The 22,926-nt window shown below is 39.2% G+C and overlaps 1 protein-coding gene across 1 annotated transcript; it reads right to left on the bottom strand.

The window, feature by feature from the left end:
* Nucleotides 1-3: 3 nt before the first annotated feature.
* On the bottom strand, nt 4-8,813 carry cdc23 (CDC23 (cell division cycle 23, yeast, homolog)). The gene is made up of 16 exons (XM_079647505.1): nt 8,657-8,813; nt 8,139-8,211; nt 7,461-7,598; nt 7,297-7,339; nt 7,107-7,212; nt 6,870-7,002; nt 2,389-2,566; nt 2,195-2,292; nt 1,890-1,971; nt 1,533-1,686; nt 1,313-1,432; nt 1,145-1,220; nt 989-1,050; nt 755-833; nt 394-513; nt 4-304 (listed from the first exon to the last, which is right to left on the bottom strand). Exons 1-16 carry the CDS (start codon nt 8,767-8,769, stop codon nt 152-154), a joined length of 1,728 nt encoding a protein of 575 aa, XP_079503631.1. The 5' UTR covers nt 8,770-8,813; the 3' UTR covers nt 4-151.
* Nucleotides 8,814-22,926: the final 14,113 nt, after the last annotated feature.

The following is a 22,926-nucleotide window of genomic DNA, read 5'->3' as shown; positions in this document are numbered from 1 at the left end:
AAATTGTACAAACAATATTTTAATGTCATTAACAAGTCCGTGTTGACAAGTAATCCTTCGAACAATGTCTTTTCATCAAGTAAAACCCCAAAGCAGTTGGAAATACAAATTGTCCGTTTTGAAGCCAGTGAATGGAGGCGGGGGGGGGGTGTCAGGGTGTGAAGGAGATAAGGTTCAGCGGAGACACCCTCCTGACGGGAGTGTTGTTGTTGGAGAGCGGAGCAAACAGATCTGCTGATGGCGTCTCGATCTGATCTCTGACCTGTGAAATCTGCCTCAGCAGAGCCTTTCCCTCTTCACGAGCCTGCGAGCAGAGGGACCACAGTTAGTGTGTTTATACTGCATACAGCCCACCACAGGAACACAGCGCTCACTTTGTGCAGGCACACTCACATCGTTGTAGTCGCAGCAGCGCTGAGCGCAGAGGGACGCCTCGTCGTAGAGCTTGTTCTTGAAATAGTACTGACCCAGGTACCGCAGGGCTGTGCTCACCTCAGCATGCTCCAGTTGTTCCTGTGATGACAGGATTTTATTAGAAATGGATACAAAACCCTGAAGGGCATGGATGGGGTTAAAGTTCAAACCATTGCTTTGTGCACAGGGGAAAGGGCATTATGCAAACGACTAAAATGATATGCTGCTGTTCTAACGGTTTCCTTTATTGAAGCAAAGGGGCCAAGCCCAAATCAATAATACCCCTAGGTTTCTGAACATCTACAACTACCGGAGTATTCAGATACTTCAAAATGCTTACCCCACAGGAGAAAATGTCTTGGATGTAAAGCATGTAACACTGGGCAGCGTCATCAGACTCATTCAGCTGTTCATGGAGCCTGGGAAAAGAAAAATCTGAATTCATCCCATGTTTTTGGGCCATGTAGATCAAATCATTCTTTTGTGTTAATATGTTAATGTGATGTAAATAGTGTTTTGGGTCTACAAGATGATCCTTCAGTTGTATATCCTCAGGCTACAGTGATACACTTACTTTGCCAACTTGAGTAGAGCCATTTTCTCTACATCTCCAACAGAGTATGCCCTCCAGTAACACTAGACAACAAATAGAAAATGTCAAAAATAAGCCAGAAATCTGAGTGCTGTTATTACACAAACCGGGATTTGGTGAGAGTTGTGACGTGCGTACCTTCTTTGCTTCAAATTGCTGTGTCAGTTTTTCGTAGCTTTCCCCCAGTGCGACTAACATACGCGAGTCATTGGGCCTATTAAGACAAGCAACTGGTGTAAGAGCATTGCATTTACTTTGATCATTTGTTGTTAAACCTACATAAAGCATTATGTCACAAATCCTTACCTGAGCTGGTGAGCTTTTCGATAATAGTACAAACAGTAAAAAGGCATCTTGAGGATCTCGTACGTCTGACCCAGACCGTACCAGGCACGGTAGTCCCGCTTGTTCACTTCAATGGCATGCCTGACAGAAAAAATACACAAGTTAAAACACAAAGTATTCATAAAGATACTGAAATCTCTTCACAAATAAGTGTCTTCATGCTCTTCAGCTTCAGTCTGACCTGTAGGCCTGGATGGCCGCCGAAGTGTTTTTCATTTCCATGTACTCATGACCCATGAGGGTCCAGGCCCCGAGGCATCGAGGGTTCAGTTTGAGGGCCCGCTGGAAGTACAGAGCCGCCTTCTCATGCTGAGAGCGTAAGCTATAATAGTTACCTGTGGATCAGATTAAAAATATATATTAACAAGGAGTTAACGTAGAATAAAAAAAGCTAATACACCTGTGAAGCTGGAACAAGCCATTCCTTCATGACAATGCAAGATGCTTTTCACATATTCAACAACTAATAGTTTTATCACTAATTGTGAACAATGTGTAAATTGGGTATTAACGGTGATCAGATTGGCTCTGCACTTACCGATAACGCAGCATGTCTCCACCCTGTACTTGTCGATCTCCACCAGGTTGTGAGCCAAGTAGCTCAACTCTGGCTTCATGCTCTGTGGAAGCGACAATTAGATGTTTTAATGGTTCTTTGATCCTACTTAAACTCGGGCTTAAACATAACTTGCAGAGGTCATATAAAAACATCAAGGGAATATAATAAATGGCCATTAACTGTTCTTGTACAATGCCAACGTAATGTACAACTAGCTGATATTAGACCTCTAACCTAACTGTGAACATATGTTCTATGCTAATCAATAAGACATCACAACTCACTTTGACATAGAGCAGGTTGGAGAATGTGTCCATGTTATCGATGCGATAAGGATCCTGCTCCCTTAGCTCGTTGAAGAGAGCCAAAGCTTGGTCAATATCTGAAACAAACAGAGACAGAGTTCTGTCAGACTAAACCTGTCCCCATCACATTCTTCTGACAGGCAAAGCTCTTCTATGAAAAAGCAGAAATAAACCTCTGATGTTGTGGTAGGCGACGGCAATCTGTGAGATGATGTAGGTGCTCTTAGAAAAGCCGGCCTCGATGAGGTTCTGGTATTTCTGCAGCGCCTCTTTGATCATCTGCAGCTCTGTGTACATGTGCGCCATGAAGAAGTCTTTAATCCAGCAGTCTGGCAGGGACAGAGACTTCAGCTGTGGGGAAGATATAAAGAGACAAATGCAGATTTAATCAATTCAGCCCAAATATTTACTTCAGATTGAGTGTTTTATAAGTTTCTTAGCATTGGTTCAATATGACAAAAAGTGATTTTCTATTTGTTTTAAGGCAGAAATGATAGATTAATAGGGATGAGGCAGTGTTGTGAGCATTGACTTTGGTTTCATATGATGTTCGTTTACGCCAATCAGAATGCACCAAATGTGACGCCAATGTGGCGTCGGTGTGTAGTTATGCTAAAACAATGTCGGACACCGTAATCTTCTCTGGTCCCCTCCCCAATCTGATCAATGATGACATGTATAGCCGCATGTCATCATTTCAGCGCTGGTTGTCTTGGTGGTGCCCAGCAAACAATGTGGGCTTCGTGAATAATTGGACAGCCTTCTGGGGAAAACCTGGTCTGATTAAGAGAGACGGCATTCATCCTACTTTGGAAGGTGCAAATCTCATTTCGGCAAACATTTCAGGGCTCTGTGGACTTAATCCATGACAAACTGGAGTTGAGACCAGGAGGCAGAGTCGCAGTCTTACACGCTTCTCTGCGCTCTCTCCTAGGCAGTCATCTATAGGAATCCCGAACCCAATAAAATACCCAATATTAACGGTGTGTGTGTCTGCCCAAGGACAATTTAAGGTAAAACCTAATAGAGGTGTCATACATACACCTAATAAAAGTAAATGTAACAACTACTACAGTGCAACAAAACAGGAAGATTAAATGTGGTCTCTTAAACATAAGATCTCTAGCATCTAAAGCAATACTGGTAAATGATTTAATATCAGATTATAATATTGATATATGCTGTCTCACTGAAACTTGGTTGAGACATGAAGAATATGTCAGCATAAATGAGGCCACTCCACCCAGCCATATCAATACTCATATTGCCTGAGGCACGGGCCGAGGAGGTGGAGTTGCAGCAATCTTTGACTCAAGTTTACTTATCAATACTAAACAAAAATTAAATTATACCTCCTTTGAAAGCCTCATTTTCAGTCTTACGCATCCGACCTGGAAAACTTTGCAGCCAATCTTATTTGTTACAGTGTACCGTGCACCAGGTCCTTATTCAGAATTCTTATCAGAATTCTCTGAGTTTTTATCAGCTTTGGTACTTAAAACAGATAAAGTAATTATCGTAGGTGACTTTAATATTCATGTTGACGATGATAAAAATAGCCTTACTGTTGCATTTAACTCTGTATTAGATTCTATTGGTTTCTGTCAGAGTGTAAATAAACCAACCCACTGCTATAATCACACTCTTGACCTTGTTCTGACTTATGGTATTGAAATTGAGCAACTATTAGTCGAACCGCATAATCCTGCTTTATCCGACCATTTCTTAGTAACTTTTGAAGTACTGTTACTAGACTACAAAGCATTAGCCAAAAGCTCCTGCAGCAGAAACGTATCTGTTAGTGCTATAGCCAAATTTAAGGAAGAGATTCCACCAATACTTAACTCGATAGCATGTCTGCATGTAGGGAAGGAAACTTATACAAAATGTACACCACCCCAAATTGATCATGTTGTTGATAGTGCTACAGATACGCTGTGAATAAAATTAGACTCTGTTGCTCCTTTGAAAAAGAAGAAAATAAAACAACATAGACTAGCTCCATGGCATAATGCCGAAACCCGCAAAATAAAGCAAAAGTCGAGACAACTTGAAAGGATATGGCGTTCCACTAAACTTGAAGAATCTCGTTTAATTTGGCATATTACACTCAATGAATATAAGAAAGCACTGCATAAAGCGAGAGCAGCCTACTACTCTTCATTAATAGATGAGAATAAGAATAATGCAAGATTTCTTTTCAGCACTGTAACCAGGCTGACAGAGAGCCACAGCTCGACTGAGCCTTCTATTCCCATAGCACTCAGTAGTAATGATTTTATGTGCTTTTTTAACGATAAAATTGTTACTCTTAGAAACAAAATCAATGACCTCTTGCCTTTAACCAGTATAGTGTTATCAACAGCTCCCGGAAACGTAAGTTCTAATATTACACTAGATAGTAAACTAGAATGCTTTTCAGCCATAAACCTTGAACAATTACATTCAATGATTCTCTCTTCTAAACCATCAACGTGTATCTTAGACCCGATTCCAACTAAGCTGTTAAAAGAAGTTTTTCCATTAATTAGCACTTCTTTATTAAATATTATGAATGTGTCTTTATTATCAGGCTATGTTCCACAATCATTCAAAGTAGCAGTGATAAAACCGCTTCTTAAAAAGCAAAACCTCGATCCAGAGGTTTTAGCCAACTATAGACCTATTTCTAATCTTCCGTTCCTCTCAAAGATTCTTGAGAAAGCAGCTGCAAAACAGCTGTGTGATTACTTAAAAAACTATGATTTATTTGAAGATTTTCAGTCTGGCTTTAGAACACATCATAGCACAGAGACAGCTCTGGTTAAAGTCACAAATGACATTCTAATAGCCTCTGACAAGGGACTTGTCTCTATTCTTGTCTTGCTCGATCTTAGTGCTGCATTTGATACTATCGACCATGATATCCTATTGCAAAGACTAGAGCACTTAGTTGGCATACAGGGAACTGCTTTAGGCTGGTTTAGGTCCTATCTATCTGAACGCTCTCAGTTTGTACGTGTCAACGATGAATCTTCCATGCAAACCAAAGTTAGCCATGGAGTGCCACAGGGCTCAGTGCTTGGACCTATTTTGTTCACCCTATATATGCTTACGTTAGGCAATATTATAAGGAATCATTCTGTAAACTTTCATTGTTATGCGGATGATACTCAACTATATTTATCAATCAAGCCTGATGAAATTAATCATCTAAATAAAATTCAAGACTGCCTCAAGGACTTAAAAACGTGGATGACCTTACATTTTTTGATGTTAAACACGACCAAAACTGAAGTTATTGTACTTGGCCCGAAGAATCTACAAAACAAATTATCTAAAGATATATTAACTATGGATGGCATTAATTTGGCCTCCAGTGAGACTGTAAGGAATCTTGGTGTTATATTTGATCAGGATTTATCCTTTAACGCCCACATAAAATCAATTTCAAGGACCGCCTACTTCCATCTACGTAACATTGCAAAAATCAGGAATATCTTGCCTCAAAACGATGCAGAGAAACTAGTCCATGCATTTGTTACTTCAAGGCTGGATTATTGTAACTCCTTATTATCAGGGTGTACCAAGAAGTCAGTCAAGTCGCTTCAGCTGATTCAAAATGCTGCAGCTCGTGTACTAACCAGAGTTAGGAAAAGGGACCACATTACTCCTGTTCTGGCTGCCTTACACTGGCTCCCTATAGAACACAGGATAGAATTTAAAATTCTTCTTCTCGCCTACAAAGCCCTTAATGGGCAGGCACCATCTTACCTTAAAGAACTCATTATACCCTATTGTCCTACTAGGGCATTGCGTTCCAAGAATGCTGGGTGGTTGGTTGTTCCTAGAGTCTCTAAAAGTACAATGGGAGCCAGAGCCTTTTCTTATCAAGCTCCACTTTTGTGGAATCAGCTTCCAGTTTGTGTTCGGACGGCAGACACCCTATCCGTTTTTAAGAGTGCGCTTAAGACCTTCCTTTTTGATAAAGCTTATAGTTAGGGCTGATTAGATTCAGCCCCTAGTTTTGCTGATATAGGCTTAGTTTGTCGGGGGACATCTTACTTCTTCCTTCTCTCTGTCTATACCTGTGTACTCTCATGTTCCGATTAACCCAGCTTCCCCAAATTTCTTTCTTTTTGGTGTCTATATACGCCGGGATCCGGAGTCATGGATGATCCTGCGGTCCTGTGTCATGGATTGCGAGTCCTGGATCTTGAGTCGTGGCTGTGGTCCTGGATCATAAGTCCTGGATGGATATACTCATGGATTCATCTTCCTATTATACACACATGCATTTCCAAACATTTGGACTACCTATGTTGCAAATGTATTATCTTTTCAATTTACACACGGCATCTATTGCACGTCTGTCCGTCCTGGGAGAGGGATCCCTCCTCTGTTGCTCTCCCTGAGGTTTCTCCCATTTTTCCCTTTAAACTGGGTTTTCTCTGGGAGTTTTTCCTTGTACGATGTGAGGGTCTAAGGACAGAGGGTGTCGTATTGTCATACTGATATTCTGTACGAACTGTGAAGTCCACTGAGACAAATGTAACATTTGTGATATTGGGCTATATAAATAAACATTGATTGATTGATTGATTTCATATGGTAACTGGACCTGGGCCCATAAGGTTAATGACACAATGCTAATTACGATATGTGTTGTAGTTACCATTTCAATGTTGGTGACAAGGTTACTGAGCTCCAGCCAGGCTCCCCAGTGAAGAGGGAGCACGTGAATAGCCTCAACAAACACCTCCACCGCCTCCTTCAGCAGGTCCAGCTTTCGCAGCACCACCCCGTACCTGTGTTCCCACAATCACAATCACAATCACACATATGCAGTTTATGAGCTATCCACTGTGTTTTTCTGCATGTTATGAGGAAGGTATGCATGAAAGGTTCTTACAGGTACAGGGTGAAGCCGTCCAACTCTCCTGCGTTGTGTTTCTTACTGAGCTCAACCCTCAGCTCTCGCAGGGCTTCATTGCGCACCTGACCTTTCTCCAGTGGACCTAAAACACACAAAAAAGTTAGTGTTAAAGAGTAACTGAAGTACTTTAAGTTCTCTTTGAATGTCCACACAGACAGATCCTTACCCAGGCTGTCCACAGTCTCATCGTCCTTTTTTTTCTCGCCTGACTGAAGAAATAAAGGGGAACTTTTAAAATGGTCAACAAACATTACAAGCAACTTGAAAGCAGTCACGTCATGAAATAAAATCAAGGCTCGAAGGATGTGCCAGACTTCTAGAGAATCTTACCAGATAGCGAGAATACATATAGAGGAAATAAGCCTTCTGGCTGCAGCAGCCTTTCAGGAAGTAAGCAGCTCGGTCATACTCTTTCAGGTCAAAGTAGGATTTGGCCAGCGTAAGTGCATCCAGGTCCTGTGCATCTTCCTGTATGTGGGAAAGACGATCACAAGAACATGTATCCGAAAATATCTTTATCAAGTTAACTCTTTTAATAAAAAAGATAAATGAAGAAGAACACAAAAGCACTTCATAAAGTAATTGTGTTCATTGTTTTCCTTTTAGAAGAATAGCCTACTGTCACCAGGTGGCAGTATAACTTTTCCATTCAAGAGAACAGGACACACTTAATTACAACTAAAAAAGAGCTGCAGCTTTATACCTCATACTGTGTAATTCTTCAATGTGTGACTTTGCTTTAACTTCAAAAACATGTCTTTATTGTTTTTGTTGTCAACTTATCACAAGAAAATACCAAAGCTAACAATGGAGTATCCTACTAACAATTGTCTTTTTGGCAAAATCCTGATCTAGCTTCTACCTTTGTGCCAAAAACATAATTGTTATCCAGAAAAAGGAGTCAATTGGACTTTTGAATAAACTGAAACCTCGATTGTAGGTAGTTAAATGTTATATTGTGAAAAATAAATAAACCCAGGCACTCCTCTGTCCTGGCAGGGTACAAACCTCAGTGAAAGGATGGGACGGAGGTAATTCATCTTTGGGAAGAGGGTCCAAAGCAAAGGCCAATTCAGAAGTCCTGAAATGTAAACACAGGAAGCATATGACACAACTGCCATGCAATACAGTCCTTTTTAACGCCACATGTATTTGTACAGCAAGCAAACGTACCACAAAGGTTATTCATGTTTTGATGCATATTTGTCCAGTTACTTTTTATTTGCTAATCGATAGCAATCAACAACAAATACAAATGGAGCCCAGTAATGGTAAAGGAATAACACCATGTATCGTTACAACTTTAATAACATCTGTTTTGAATTTATTACGACTCTTTTCACTGAAATGCAACATTAATATAGTGGTATATTTAATGCATTTGTACACTTTATCTTGATTTTTTCTTGAGACATGTCAACAGGAGTGCTAACGTGCTAGCAGCATAACGGACGTTAACGCTGTTACCAAGGTAACACAGCAGAAAAACAGGCAGTTAACGGGACATTGTTCGCAGTCAGTCTCACCACTTGGAGCTGTGTAAGAGTCCTCTTTCTTTAGAAAGCGATATCACCGATATTAGCTGTTTCTTGATCTGTACCAGGTCCTCAAACTCACTACAGAGAGCCGCCATTTTCATATTTTACAAAGCAACTATGCTATTGGTGGAAGTTACAAAGCGGCAGTTCCGCCCACACAGCGTGACATCAGTTCTGCTTCCTCCGTGTTTCCAGAATAAAATAATAACTTGTGACTAAAACCATGTTATTCACCTATCCTAAAAATCATCAGTGTCTGCTTGACTCAAGATGCAAACATACACATATTGCATTGTATTGTTTTTAAATCACATTTAAATAGAAAGCCTCAGTGGATCGCAATGTAGTTCTGTACATGTAGCTATAGCCTACTGTACATCCACAAAATAACTAGTCTGTACAATTTAACTTAATTATTTCCATTCATTCTTTTATTTTATGCAACGTTATACTTCTTCTCTTCTGCACCTCAATACTTCCCTTTTTAGTAGGGTACACTAAATGTATGTATTTTTTTTTTTTTTACAATGAAATAATTTCACATGCTCTCATGATCTAGTCCTATAATACAGATAAATAAGTATAGTCTCAATTTGATGGCAAATTAAAGAACTACTGTCAAACCAACATGTATTCATAAGTGTTAAAGCAGAATAACAAGATAGTATGACAAATATTTAATTAAATTGTTCACACAGTTCTACATTATTCTGATAAAACATATTTTTCAATAAAGTGACATTTTGATTTCAGGAAATGTTCTTGTGATAAAGTATTTTTAGACTGTGGCATTATTAATTTGACTTACGCCTAGGAAAAGGACCTATTCCTAACATAATAAAACTGAAAAATCCATAAGCAATGATATATATATATATAAAAACAACAAAATATATGTTTTACATCATATTTATTATGTAATGCTAATTAATGGCATGCACCACTGTACAGTCTTCTCTCTTTGGAGTCACCTCAACAATAAAATGAATGCCAAGGTTCTCGAATGTCACCTTGCCAACATTAGCTCAAGAGCCAAAGTGGGAAGTGGGTCCTTTTTTATGCATCTGGTGGGAGGATTTTTCCATGCTTTGTCTGAGGACAGGCCCACAGTCTCATGCTTTGATAACCACCATTACCTATTTATTACATTGTTTATGATAAACTATACTATGACTTGTTTCTTGATTATTTTATGGCAGACTGGAGTATGACCTTTTTATGACACTTTTAAAACACCAATACTTTTATTAATGACATTTTTATGGCATATTATACTTTTGCTTCTTAATTATGTCGTAGCAAATTATAATATTCATTTATAATATTACTTTTTGCATGACTCTTTTATGACCAACTATAGTTTGAATTTGTTATGTTTTTTTTAACGACATACTATATTACGACCTGTCTTTATTTATTTATTTTCATGGCATATCATATTATGCATTTTCATTATTACTACTATTCATTTTGTTGTGCTTTTATGGCATGCAATGTGTTTTTTTGTGGTATCAAATAACCCAATCTTAATCCCATAACCAACTATTTTTACAAGCTTTGTCTGAGGGGAATATTGTGGTGTCTCCCTTTACTGCTTTGTTTTCTTCATCAGTAATCATATACTGCATAAAGACATCATATGGACTTTTCACACTATATTTAGCTTAGGCCTTGACCTCTGTTAGCTCAGGACTGAAGGTTCTGTTAGCCTTGAGTTTCAAGTAATTTCACACTCAAAACTTCAATTGTGTAGGATAACCTCACCCTGAGCCCAGGGCTTAACCCTCCTTCAGAGCAGGTTTATCCCTGACTTTCTGTGGTTATACCCAAAAGATCAGGCTTAAAATAACTCATGTGAACTGAGGTTAAAGCAAAGCAATAGGATGTTGTTCATATCCAATTAAATGATTATACTGTGGAACCAACTTGAGAGCGTTAAGTATTCTGGAGATTTGGACCCTGGACCCTGATTTTCGATCAGATGGGGCTTACTTATCTCTAGGCTTTATTTATTTATTTAAAACTCATACAACAAACGTAGCAACTGGCCCCTTTCAAATGCAAGCAGATGAACGCTATACTGTGTCTGTTACTATTTACAGCACACACATCCTAACCTGTAGCCTATTTCCAGACCTCTTTGTGATCTTGTGCTGTTATATACTGTAGTTAGGACACAGACCTGCCTGCATGGCTCTTTAAAGGACAGGGTTGGTCTGATCTGACTTTGAACTGACATTTCAAATTACCATATTTGAGGCATTAAATGTTACAAAGAACACAAAAGCATTGCCGTAACTTTTCATCAGTGCCTTTCACAATAGTACATGTGTTAGGTAAGTATAACAGAAAGCACCATCCTGGTTCAATCATACAATGACGTTTAAACCTTCTCAATGTGTATTAATGACCAAACCCAAGCTGATAATGTTAGCTTGCAATGCACTATACATCAACCAGGTCAATCTTTATTTAAGTCTTTAGAAAGGCTATTTTATGCTCTGCTTACCCCAACTTGTATTATTTCAGTATTATCTGCATTTGCTTTAATGGAAACATCAGTTACTTATTAAATCAATATCTAATTCTAAGTTGTGAGTTTTGAAAGAGCAGCATTATTATGACTCTTTCTTTTGCCAATAATGGGTCTTATTTGATCGCCAACCAGCCCCCCCGCTAGCCTCTGTGGTCTGCCACACTTCGCCGGTGCCGAGCTGACATGGCTCATCATGTTCTTGTCCGTCAAAATCTGCAGCCTAGCTGGCTCTGGTATTTCCACCACACTGCACAGAAGATGTTTTTTTGATGTATGATATTAAAATCCTCCCTTTTTTACTTAAATCCAATTTTAGGTTTAGTAACATTGACCTTCATCAAGTGAAAATGGAGTTAGGTTAACTTTAAAGCTTTCAACCATGACTTACTTAATAACAAAGACATTCTGACCAACCATGGACAGAGCATTAACATATTCAGCTGATGCACAGAGCTCAAAAGTTGTAAGTGAGAGAAATTGTAAATCATGCAAAGGCTCATGTTCCTAGCATGCGCCCTTGAAACAGTCGACCAACAGGTGTCCGACACTGAGCTGCCACGGCCACATGACAACCGCCAGCTGCTTTAGATCGTTAGCAGGCTTGTGCTTTAGGTATTTTTGAACAAGATGTTCCCCTTGTCAAAGCTGAATGAAAAGCACACCATTTCTTCCAAGCACAAAGGGTTATTTCATCACAGGCTTTATAGAGGTTGATGTCTTTATTCATCAATAGAGAAAAGCAAGAGGAATTCAAGTGTGCAATGCAGGATCAATAATCGTTCATCTGTTTTATTAAGCCTGAAAAGGAAAACTATTGGAGTTGGATCTTTATATGTACAAGTGGCTATTCAGTGAAAGCAATGTACAGCAGAAATCCTTGAGACATGAGCTTGGTACAAGTTGAGAAGAAAAAGCATTTGGTGTGCTTGAGGGGAAACTGTCTGAATATACACTGTTATTTAAAAAAGTTATCTAGATGTCTGTATAAGATCTGAATGTTATAGAACAAGATGTCCTCCAACGAAACGGAAAAAGCTTTGAATACAGAATTGAAAAAAAATGGGTATATAACTGTAAAACTACTCCTTCAGTGAATGTTGAGCGTGACCTCGCAATTTACTGTAAGTGTTTTATAAAGCCATCTGTATGAATGGTGCAGCTCTATCTAATGCTCTGATTATTCTTTACAAATGTAAACACAGGTTGCCAATCAATACATTTGTCCTTAACAGGTGCCAGTACATTATTTATTTTGTACTTTCAATCTTATTTGTGCATTAAATATATACTTTAACATTTCAGTAAGCAGAATATGTGCAGCAAGCAGACATGAGTACCTACATTTGCCAAAGGGTGGCACTGTCTAACTAAATAAGATGAAAACCCTAATGGCTTGCTGGATAACAGATTTTTTAAAACATTGCTTGATCAAGTCATCCAAGCAAAATGTTCTTCATTTTGCTAATGTGTTTTCCTTGGTTAAAATGATCTGCCAGTATCCTCATAAATCATTCAAACCTGACCACCCGCATCCTTCATTCCCTCTCCTTGAAATGTGCCTCAAGAGAAGTGTGTTTTAAATGTATTCTTAATTACTTGAATTGTATCCAAATAAGTGAAATGGGAATTAGGAATGAGAAATCAAATGTGTCTCATGTCTAGTTTTTGTTGTACACAGAAGAGGGAGAATGACCTCCACATAAATGACACAGAGGTCCTGGTTCACTCACAAAACAGCAAATTATAATTTCCTTTCATTTGGATTCAGCTCCTCCTCTGACCACCCTGAACCTTTTCCCACTGTTGGACATCCTCTGTCGGACTTGTCTCCCAAGTTTCTCCACTGAGCAAAAAGCCACTTTAGAAGACTGACAAAGTAATCAAGTAGCTCCGCAGTTTACGCGGCGGAGCACATGCGGCTCAGTGAGCAGGTTGAATGAGGAGCAGACATAAAGTCCATCTCCTCTCCTTCACTCAGCTCTTCCTCACTTCCTTATTTCCATATCTCTCTCTCTTATTCTCCACACATACACAGTCATGCACACACCATGCACAAATTCCTAATGTATATCCCCACACACACACACACACACACACACACGCACACGCACACACACACACACACACACACACACAAACACACACACGCACGCGCACGCGCACGCACACGCACACGCACACGCACACACACACACACACACACACACATATCCTGCAGGTATGGGGCAGTGGAGTGCATGATGGAGTTGCTGAGACTGAATTTTGAGACAGCAATGTAATTGAAAGTGAAAATATACCAACAAAGTTCTTGATTGTGCTTTTTTTGTGAGTATCTGTGTGTGTGTTAGTGTGTTAATTAACTTTCCCCTTGGGATTCAAACCTGTTTGTAAAAGTCCATACGATGCATTTTCATCTAACTAAGTATAAGTAGATTTGAATTACAAATGAACTTTAAACATAAAGCAGAGATGGTTCAAATGAGTTCAAATGGATGAGTTTTTATTAGCAGAAAAATACAAGCTCATCCTGGATACTTTTACTTTGTTTTTTTTCCTCCCCATGTTTCTCTCTACAGCTTTATGCCAAAGCTTTAGTTGGAGGAATATTTCTGTCTTCACTGGCATGGCTAGGAGAGGAAAATACTTGCAAATAATATGAGGCAAAAGTCTGAGGCAAACGAAAAACATATTTTGGAGAAAAAAAAATAACAGCAATAACTCCCCCTTTAAGCAAAACATTTCTGTACATCTGTCGTATTTGTGTAAGTAAGCGTGAAAAAGTGGCTCGCAGGCTAGCCCTGTCCCTGTGGTTTTGATCTTCAGGGCCCAGCGCATGACCCTGTGATTGGCTGTTGATGTTGTTGAGTTGGATTGAGAACAGCCAACGGTCATGTGTCATCAGGACAGCCACCACCTGAGCACTCTGCCTGCACTGCCTTCACAGGGACACACTCACTGGTCTGCACCGGATCTAATACAGGGCTTTAGTTGGATTTCTTGTACCATCATGCAATAGTAAAAGTACAAGTGGTGGAAGAAGTATTTAAATCCTTAAAAAGGCTAATATTTTGCTCATTTTCAGGTTCATATTTGTATTTTGTGCCTCTACTGTGACATGTTTACATACTTTTTTTGTATCATTCTGCCTGTGCTGCAGTAGCTCTTTTCAACCTCTGTCTGAAACTAGACCCCAGGCAAATATATTTTTGATTGAAGGGGAGGCAGATTCTTCAAAAGGGGGAAAGAAATACACTTCACATGATAGTTGCGCTAGTTAGACTGAGCTCTGCAGTAACCACATCCTTCATGTCAAAGTGGCATGTGTCCCAGAAACAAGCCAGGCTGTGGATAATGGCTGAGACAGATGTGGTATGGGGGGGGGGCGAGGGATATTTTTTGGGTGAAGGATTAATTTGTCTTTTGGGACAGGTGCTGAGAGGAGCGGGAGCAGACACAATAAATCTAATGTTACCCCCCCCCCATCCAACTTCACAGGACACTGGGAAAGTGTAACTGCCTGATTCATATGGAAAACCTCTGTCAGCGGCATGCTTTTACACCATTATTATTTCCTGTAATGTGATACTGTTTTTACTCTTACTCTTGGCTGGTCGCACTCATGCAGCCAGCTGGTGATCTCAAGTCAGTCTGAAACGCCCTTGATTTAAATCAGACATTACATCATGTTGGAAGCTGAAAAGCATGAAACTAATAATTGATATTGCAGGGTTGCCGGTCCAGTACACAAGTTATAGTCCACAAATACATTTTAACATGTGATAAGACAGTCAAACTTAATTATCAGCAGCTGTAATTTAGGTCAGAAAATGCAGCACATGCACAGGGAGGATGGGCATGATGCGCTGCTGCACCCAAGTCTATGTAAATACAGTGTTTAATATTTTATGATTCATGACTTAATACATGAAGTCTGATATCTATTCTCTTTCCTCCATAAAACCTCGAAGAGATATCACAAATGTATATGAGGACTTAATGTTCTCTCCACTAAATGGTGCAATGCTCGCAGGTAATTAAGAAATGTATATTGCAATGACACCTTTTCCAGCTTGTCTACTTCTGTAAGTGAAGTCATTCTTCATGGGATGTTCCCAAAAAATAATGGACAGAAATGTTTTATTAATATTAGAAAACAAAATGTTTCTTGGCCATTGCTGGAACAGAGACTAATGATGATGGCATCCAAGATCAATGTAAATATAATTTACCAACCAACATGTCAAAACTGGTTATTTGGAACTCCTAAACAACTGTAACAAAGTGCATATGCAATATTTAGACTGTTTTCCTCCTAAGTGGATGCGGAGATCTCTAGAAATCAACACTGAGGTTAAAGATTTGACCTCTCTTGCGCCCACAGCCACTCTGACCTCTGAAACCACGCTGACCTCCCAGCGGGACGGTCATTACAAACTCACTCTTTTCAAGTCATTTTTCAGACTTACAAAACTCTGCTTAACATTCATGTGGAGATCCCAAAGGTGTATACTAAATGATGCAGCAGACATGTTGAATATTTCCATTGATGTAACTGACTGTGCAGCCACAAAGAACGTAGAGTCTTGGGTTTGCATTTCTTATTCAGCATCAAATCAAAGAGATTCAATGAAGAGCTGGAACATGCTAGATGGTGATATAGATAGATAGATAGAGAGATAGAGAGATAGATAGATAGATAGATAGATAGATAGATAGATAGATAGATAGATAGATAGATAGATAGATAGATAGATAGAGAGATAGATAGAGAGATAGAGAGATAGAGAGATAGAGGGATAGATGGATAGATGGATATATATATATATATATATATATATATATATATAGATAGATAGATGGATAGATAGATGGATGGATATATGGATAGATAGATAGATAGATAGATAGATAGATAGATAGATAGATAGATAGATAGATAGATAGATAGATAGATAGATAGATAGATAGATAGATAGATAGATAGATAGATAGATTTTTGTTCAGGTTGTCATTTGATAAAAAAAAATGGTAAAATATTAATTATACTTGCTTTAATGCTTAAGACAATTACAAATGGGTGGGGGTAGGGGGCGGTAATATCAAGGGGTTTTAAATGTCACCAATTCAAGTATAAAATGAACTCTTTCAAACTATTTAAATCCAAAACACAAATCTGTACCAGAGCTTGAAATGACCCTTCTGGGCCACACTATGTTTCATGATGACAGACGAACAGAAATACCCTTTACAATTTGAAAGGTGAGGTTATTTGAACCGTGGTTATGCACTGCTGGTGCCACATTTCCACAACCAGTACTCCAGCGAACATGAACAGTTGTGTTCACCTAAATGTAAAATCACACAGTCCATTCTCCCTCCGTCCACAGTGAGTTTCCATTGTTGGTGCTGATGTTTACATCCTGCTTGAAACCACTGCCTTCTTTTGTGAGCTCCTCTCCTCAGTGCACGATTCCCACGCTGAGCACTGTTTGGTAACATTACCACACCAATCTGCCTTTTGAGCTCCATGATGATGACAAACAGAAGACAAGCCCTTGTGGACAAAACCTGACAAAACCCAGCACTGGAGCAGAGTTTGATGCTTCCCGCCTGTTGGGACTCACTGACCATGTCATGTTATTCCTCTCAGGGACTGATTTAAGTCTACAAACTGGGTTATGTTCACTGCGGCTCGGGCTCTTTTGATGACATGAGGACATCACACAAGTACATCACTCAGTGTGAAGATAGTGAGGCGCCGCATCCACTGACGGGGAACTGCTCTTTTTGAGATCAAGGCCCAGAAGAAAGCTGCATGTTGAAGATCTCATCAAGGCTCCAAGAGAGTTGAAACTTCACTGGGTTCCCATCATGCCACTATTTTATGCCTTCAATTCAGACCGCTTTCTGCGTCATTCATGCTCGTACATGGCGAAACACTTTGAACTTTTGAATGTTAAGGAAGCTATATCAATTTGGAAACCAAAAAAATACTATCCTTCCTGTCTCCCTGTCTTTCTGTCGAACCCTTTGTTTCTCGCTCTTAAATACATGCATTGGACTTCAAACTAAATTAATTAAAAACTGTGCAGAATAATTAAAGATTGATGTGAGAAAGGAAAAATAATCATTCAGATGAATTGACAGCTGCTAAACACTTGCTAATTTGAGTTTTTTTTTCAGAAAGAGTTTGATCTTCTGCATATCAGGTGAAATTAAGTTTTGATTGACATTTTTTACATATATTACTCTACGTTCCTCATAACTATGGGGTGTGACATATTTTAAAGGTTATAAGCCTAGATACTGTCCTTTGACAACACATCTCTTCTCTTGTCTTTTTCTGAATTTGTGATGTGCTTTTGTTAATCAAGCACAATCGACAGCGGGCCTGAGCTTTTGTTTTGAACTCTGATTTAATTATTGTACATTAATGACTTACTGGTGGTGTGCAGAGGAGTGCCGCATTTAATTATAACATTATGTATATTGCAGCTGTCATTCCAATGAGTGCCCCAAAGAAGATGAGACGACAAAAGAAACAAGAAAAGCAACGCAACAAAATGCAGTTATTGTTTTATGCAGTGCTACATCCAGGATTACGTAATCAGGATTAGAAAACAAGATGACTGTGATCCATTACAAAATATGTATTCAGATTACTGTTATTACTCTTTAAAATGGGGATAGCAGGATTACAGTGTTATCATACATTTTTAGATAAAGATGAATTATTATATCTTTTTTTAAATGCAGCAGATAAACACCTGTTTTTAATTCATGTGTTTAAGTAAAAGCGCATTTATGAACTATAGCCTACTACTCTGAATTCCTTAAGACGACACTTTCTGTTCTGTTGTCTTATTTATTTTGTATTTACAGTATTTGGATTGCATTTGATATCGAGGTAATCCAAAAGTAACAGAGAGCAATCTGGTTATATATTGTGATACTCCTCCGATTAGGTTACAATTATTAACAGTTACACATTAAATGTTTAAAGGTACCCTCCCAACACTGGGCAAATCTTACCATTAATTCATACAAAAACAAACATATAGATATTGGTATATATGCAACTAAGACAAATAATGGCCTGAATGAGGTCTGTGAGTTTGCAGACAGCAGAGTGTTGAGCTTCTGCCTCCGTTGTACATTATTCCAGGAGGATGAAGCAGCATGTCAGAATGTCCTGCTGTCACACCATCACATGTCCAGAAGACATTAACAATTGATTTACTAGAAAAATAAGAAGAGTTTCTCCCCAAAGTAGTCCTCAGCATTTGATTGAAGTCATGACTCAAACTTCAATGTGTGAGAAAATGTGCGAATGCAGGGATGAGTCATTTAGACACATTTATTATTAAACGGCGAGTGCATTGTGTGTCTAGACTCTTGCATCAGAACATCGTGAGCCATTAAAGAGCAACTTCCAGGTTAAAGACATCTGTGAATAAATGTGTAGGAAAATGATGAAACACTAGATTTTCAAAAAAATATACAGAAATATACACTACAGTGTCATCTGGCGTCGTTTTTGTAAGAAATGTTCACTTCCGCATAAAAAAGCCTCCGCACGTGACCTCCCGCGTGTGACGTAACACGGGGGACACAAGGGGGAGAGCGGCCGGTGTAACTGTAACGTATTAATAAACATGGATCCCAATGCTAGTTTCGACACAGAAGAAGTTGAATATTCGAATGCATATGACGGACCACAACCTTATAATTATGAGCCTGCTAGGCGTCCAAGAGACCAGGAGCAGCCAAGGATTAGAAGAAATAACGGCCATCGGAGAGAAATTGAGCTGTGGTGTGAGGAGAACCAGTGGAGAACTGGGCAGCTATCTTGGTGAGTGACCGGCGTTAGCTAAAGAATGTTAGCTAACGTCACATCACAACATTGTGAAGTTAGCTATCATATATCAGGCTATAACTAAAGTAGCATTGATAATATAGTAACGTTACTGGCAGGACTGTTGATACTGATCCATAACAGAAACTAATGCGCAAGTATCAGCCGTATCTCGCGTTTGCTAATGCAACTCCACACTACGGTGCTGTGTACCGGAGGAGAGACGCGAGATACGGCTGATACTTGACGATCTGGCGGAGAAAGGTTGTGGAGCCTCCGTTGATATGCCGTTGTAAATGGCTTGATGGAAAGCAGGTGTGTAGTCGGGGAGGGTGCACAGCTGATTGCAGCAGGTGAGTGGAGGTTGAGCCGGGAGCCAGGAGTGACAGCCACCACGCACACACAAACAACACGGACAGGGGGAAACAAACATACACAAAGGAGACGGCTGGAGCAGTACAGCCACCACAGCGTTACCTCTTACGGTGCCGTGTACCGGAGTAGAGAGAGAGAGAGCAGCGAAGGGAGGGGGGGGGGGGAGAGAGAGAAGTAATACGGTTTCCTGATAAAGCTGTGGAGAGTAGGGAGGTGGAAGCACAACGCACCCAGGAACGAACGCTAGCTCCGGTCCTTTTTACTGTGGACTCGATGTTCTGACAGGCTGGTATTTGTGCAACCTGCACAAACACAATACTGCACCATGATTACAAATGGTGAAATACAATGTAAAACTACCGAAAAATACCAGTTCCTTAAAACACAACCGCTCTACTCAACGCAACTCTACTATACCCACGGTCAGAGAGCGGAGATGTGTCCCCTGTGTGATGTAATATGACGCGTTTGACGTATGACCTTAAAAAAAAGACGTTTTTAAGAGCAGAGCTCAAAATTGCTCCTTTCCCTCTGAATTCCTGCACACACACACACACACACACACACACACACACACACACACACACACACACACACACACACACACACACACACACACACACAAAGAGGGAGATAGAGGGAGTTGTTTTTCTCCACACACTTCAAATAAAGAGATAATGTGTGAAAAAACTCAATTTCTACTTCAAAAATAAATATGATTACAATCAATTTATCCATAGCACCATCACTGTTTAAAATGTCTAAAACTTCAATATGTCCATAAAATGTTTGTGAAAAATATGATATTACAGAACCAGGCTGAGAGAAAGGGACACTATACATTTGTATGTGTCAACGCTGGAAAGTAAGTATACTTTTTATAATGTCAAAAACAATTAAATAAAAAAATATTGCAACTGAAGCATGATGAAACTGGGATGTGATTACAGCCTCTTTCTGATGTGTACAAAATATATACAACCCCCCTTAGTTTAATCTTCTTAAAAGCCTTACACCAAACTCACCAACAGCCTCATAGAACTGCATGTGATGTAATTATTATTTAATTATGTTTTTAAGCTTTAGGATGACAATGCTGTTGCTTATGATTCAAGCAGATTCTTGCTCCTGATACCAAAGAAAAGGAATACTGATCCACGTCTCTCATGGTTGTCAGAGGATGTGTTTGTCTTTTCATAACACAGCGACACTGGGTCCTCAGAAACTTGTTGAGAAAGTCAGAGCCCTCTATGGTCAATTAATGTGGTACCACTCTGGATTTCAAAAAGTAACATCTAAAACAAAGTATCCCATATTTTAAGACCATCTTCTCTTCTAACGGACACTCTAAAGACACCTCTTGAGTCAGCTCTTGATTAAATAGATCTGTGGATCAATCTTTCATCCACAAAAACATTTTTTAAATGACTCGAGGCAATTACTGCAGAGTTTGGCAAAGGTCTCATCTCTCTTTCTCTTTCCATGCTCGATCTCTCTAGTGCTCCTTCTGCTTTCCCTGCTTGCATCAGTCACATCTGCCTTTGTGGAGTGAATTAGTAAAAGACTGCTCTAATAAAAAAGCAGCCAACCGGAGCTGACAGATTGAATTAATAAGCAACATAATCATAGCTGATCTGTTAAGTTTTTCTACAAGCCCGAGCACTGAGAGCAGCGGGTGTATCTCGCAAGAGAGGGTCTGGCTGCCTGTCACTTCTATGCATCTGCTCCCTGCTGCCGTCAATCCCATCTTCACCTAATTGCTTCAGATAGATGGTTGCAAATTGTCTAAAAGAGCTCCCTCTTCTGCTAGATATTGCTCAAACTAAAAAGTACGATATGCTTGGTTTGTTTATTCCTGCCTCCTTTGAATGTTTACCGCAGTATAATCAAAATAAATGGAGAGATTAAACGCCCCTTATAAATCTTGCAGTTCCAGTTTGAGAAAGATGATTTGAATACTATGACGTGACAACTTCAACAGGTTACCAAAATATCACAAAAAACCTTTCTTACAGTAAGTCACATATTTCCCAAAATGCAGAGGCCTTCTAGATATTTTTAGACACGTAGCACGACTCTTGAAAAAGCAATGTTCATCTGTTTTTCGGTCCACCAGACTCAAATATCTCAGCAACTATTAGACCTGAGAGGAAGAGGTTCTCAGATATTTTGCTTTAGTTAAAGTAGAAATACTAAATTGTGGACATATGTTGTTACAAGTAAAAGTCCTTCATTCAAAATCTTACTTATGTAAAAGTACAAAACTTCTGGCATAAAAATATAGAGTACTTAACCTGTTAAGTCCCGAGCCTGTTTTCCAGTTTCTCAGGCTCGAAAATGACATTCCCAGAACAAATTACTATATCTTCCGTTCTAAAAGGGGTCAATTAATAATCTTTTTTCTCAAAGCAATGATAAACCTGTGAGCTGGATGTAGAGGAGTCAGAATAAATATAGATTCATTTTTTTTTCAAAGTAAATTCAGATTGAACATATGAAAAAGAAAAGGAGAATTTAAATTATAAATTACTTAAGGTGAAAACCACCCTTGCATGATGTAGACTAAAAGCTTTAGGAATCCAAACTATAACATAATAAGTACCCTTTATCAAGATTGATAAAGACAAGTGACATTTGACCTTTTTAGAGACTTTGAAAAAAAACACACTTCTGGGGTCATTGGGTGGATTTGTGGCCCCCCTTGGTCGAATTTGATGATTGACATCTCTTTTTAACCGTTAGAGCCAATGGAATCGAGGAGAAGTTCAACATACACACACACATGACCAAATAAGGAGTGAGAGTGATGCGTAGCCTGAATACCCAAAACAGGAAGCTGTCATACACTCTGGTAGCTATAGTAGCTAATATGAAAACTCAGTTTTTGACATAAAAATTGAATGATGGATTATCAGTCATTTTTTCAAAGTGACACAGACACATTGGATTAACCTATGGATTAACCTTCAGCCGCGTTTTTATCGTTTCAATGCCATTGAACACAACTTTTTATCAGAACAAAAGCAAAAGGTAAGAATATCTCAGTTTTTGCTACCTAAAGCTACATTGTGTGTTGTCTGGGTTTGCTTTCCATGTCGCGAGTTCTGATCGCCCAGTGATGATACTTATATTTCTGGAATCTGTGGAATCTCAGCTTGCTAGCTAATATCTTGTATGTGCAGATACGATAAGTAATAAAGTATTTATACCTAGAGTTCTGTGCTAAGTGTGTTAGCATTTTTTCGCTCAGGGTTCATTTAGACGCTTCTGGTGAAACTTGTGTTTTGTTTCGGTAAAAATGGTTTGTATCGTCAGTTAGCTGAGTTTCTTCCCGTTACGTGAGTATGACACATTCATAGTTTATAAATCTTAAGAAGCCCTGAGACACATTTTCGTGAAAAAGCCTGTAGCCCACAAACAAATTAACTAAATGACTGGACCCTGATTCAACCCAGTCTCATGGCATTTCGTGTTCACCAACACGATTTTTAA

Source organism: Notothenia rossii (genome assembly GCF_949606895.1).
Source record: "Notothenia rossii genome assembly, chromosome: 9".
Classification (NCBI taxonomy): domain Eukaryota; kingdom Metazoa; phylum Chordata; class Actinopteri; order Perciformes; family Nototheniidae; genus Notothenia; species Notothenia rossii.
Note: the sequence above shows the minus strand (reverse complement) of the source record. Positions and strands in the feature narration are given on the sequence as shown.

Bases quoted from the DNA above. Each gene is read 5' to 3' on its own strand.
- cdc23 (XM_079647505.1), bottom strand. From the start codon at position 8,769: ATGAAAATGGCGGCTCTCTGTAGTGAGTTTGAGGACCTGGTACAGATC. The intron at 7,213-7,296 runs GTAAGGATCTGT...TGTGTGTTTTAG, and splicing joins TGAGACTGTGGACAGCCTGG to GTCCACTGGAGAAAGGTCAG. The intron at 1,051-1,144 runs GTACGCACGTCA...TTTGTTGTCTAG, and splicing joins AGCAATTTGAAGCAAAGAAG to TGTTACTGGAGGGCATACTC.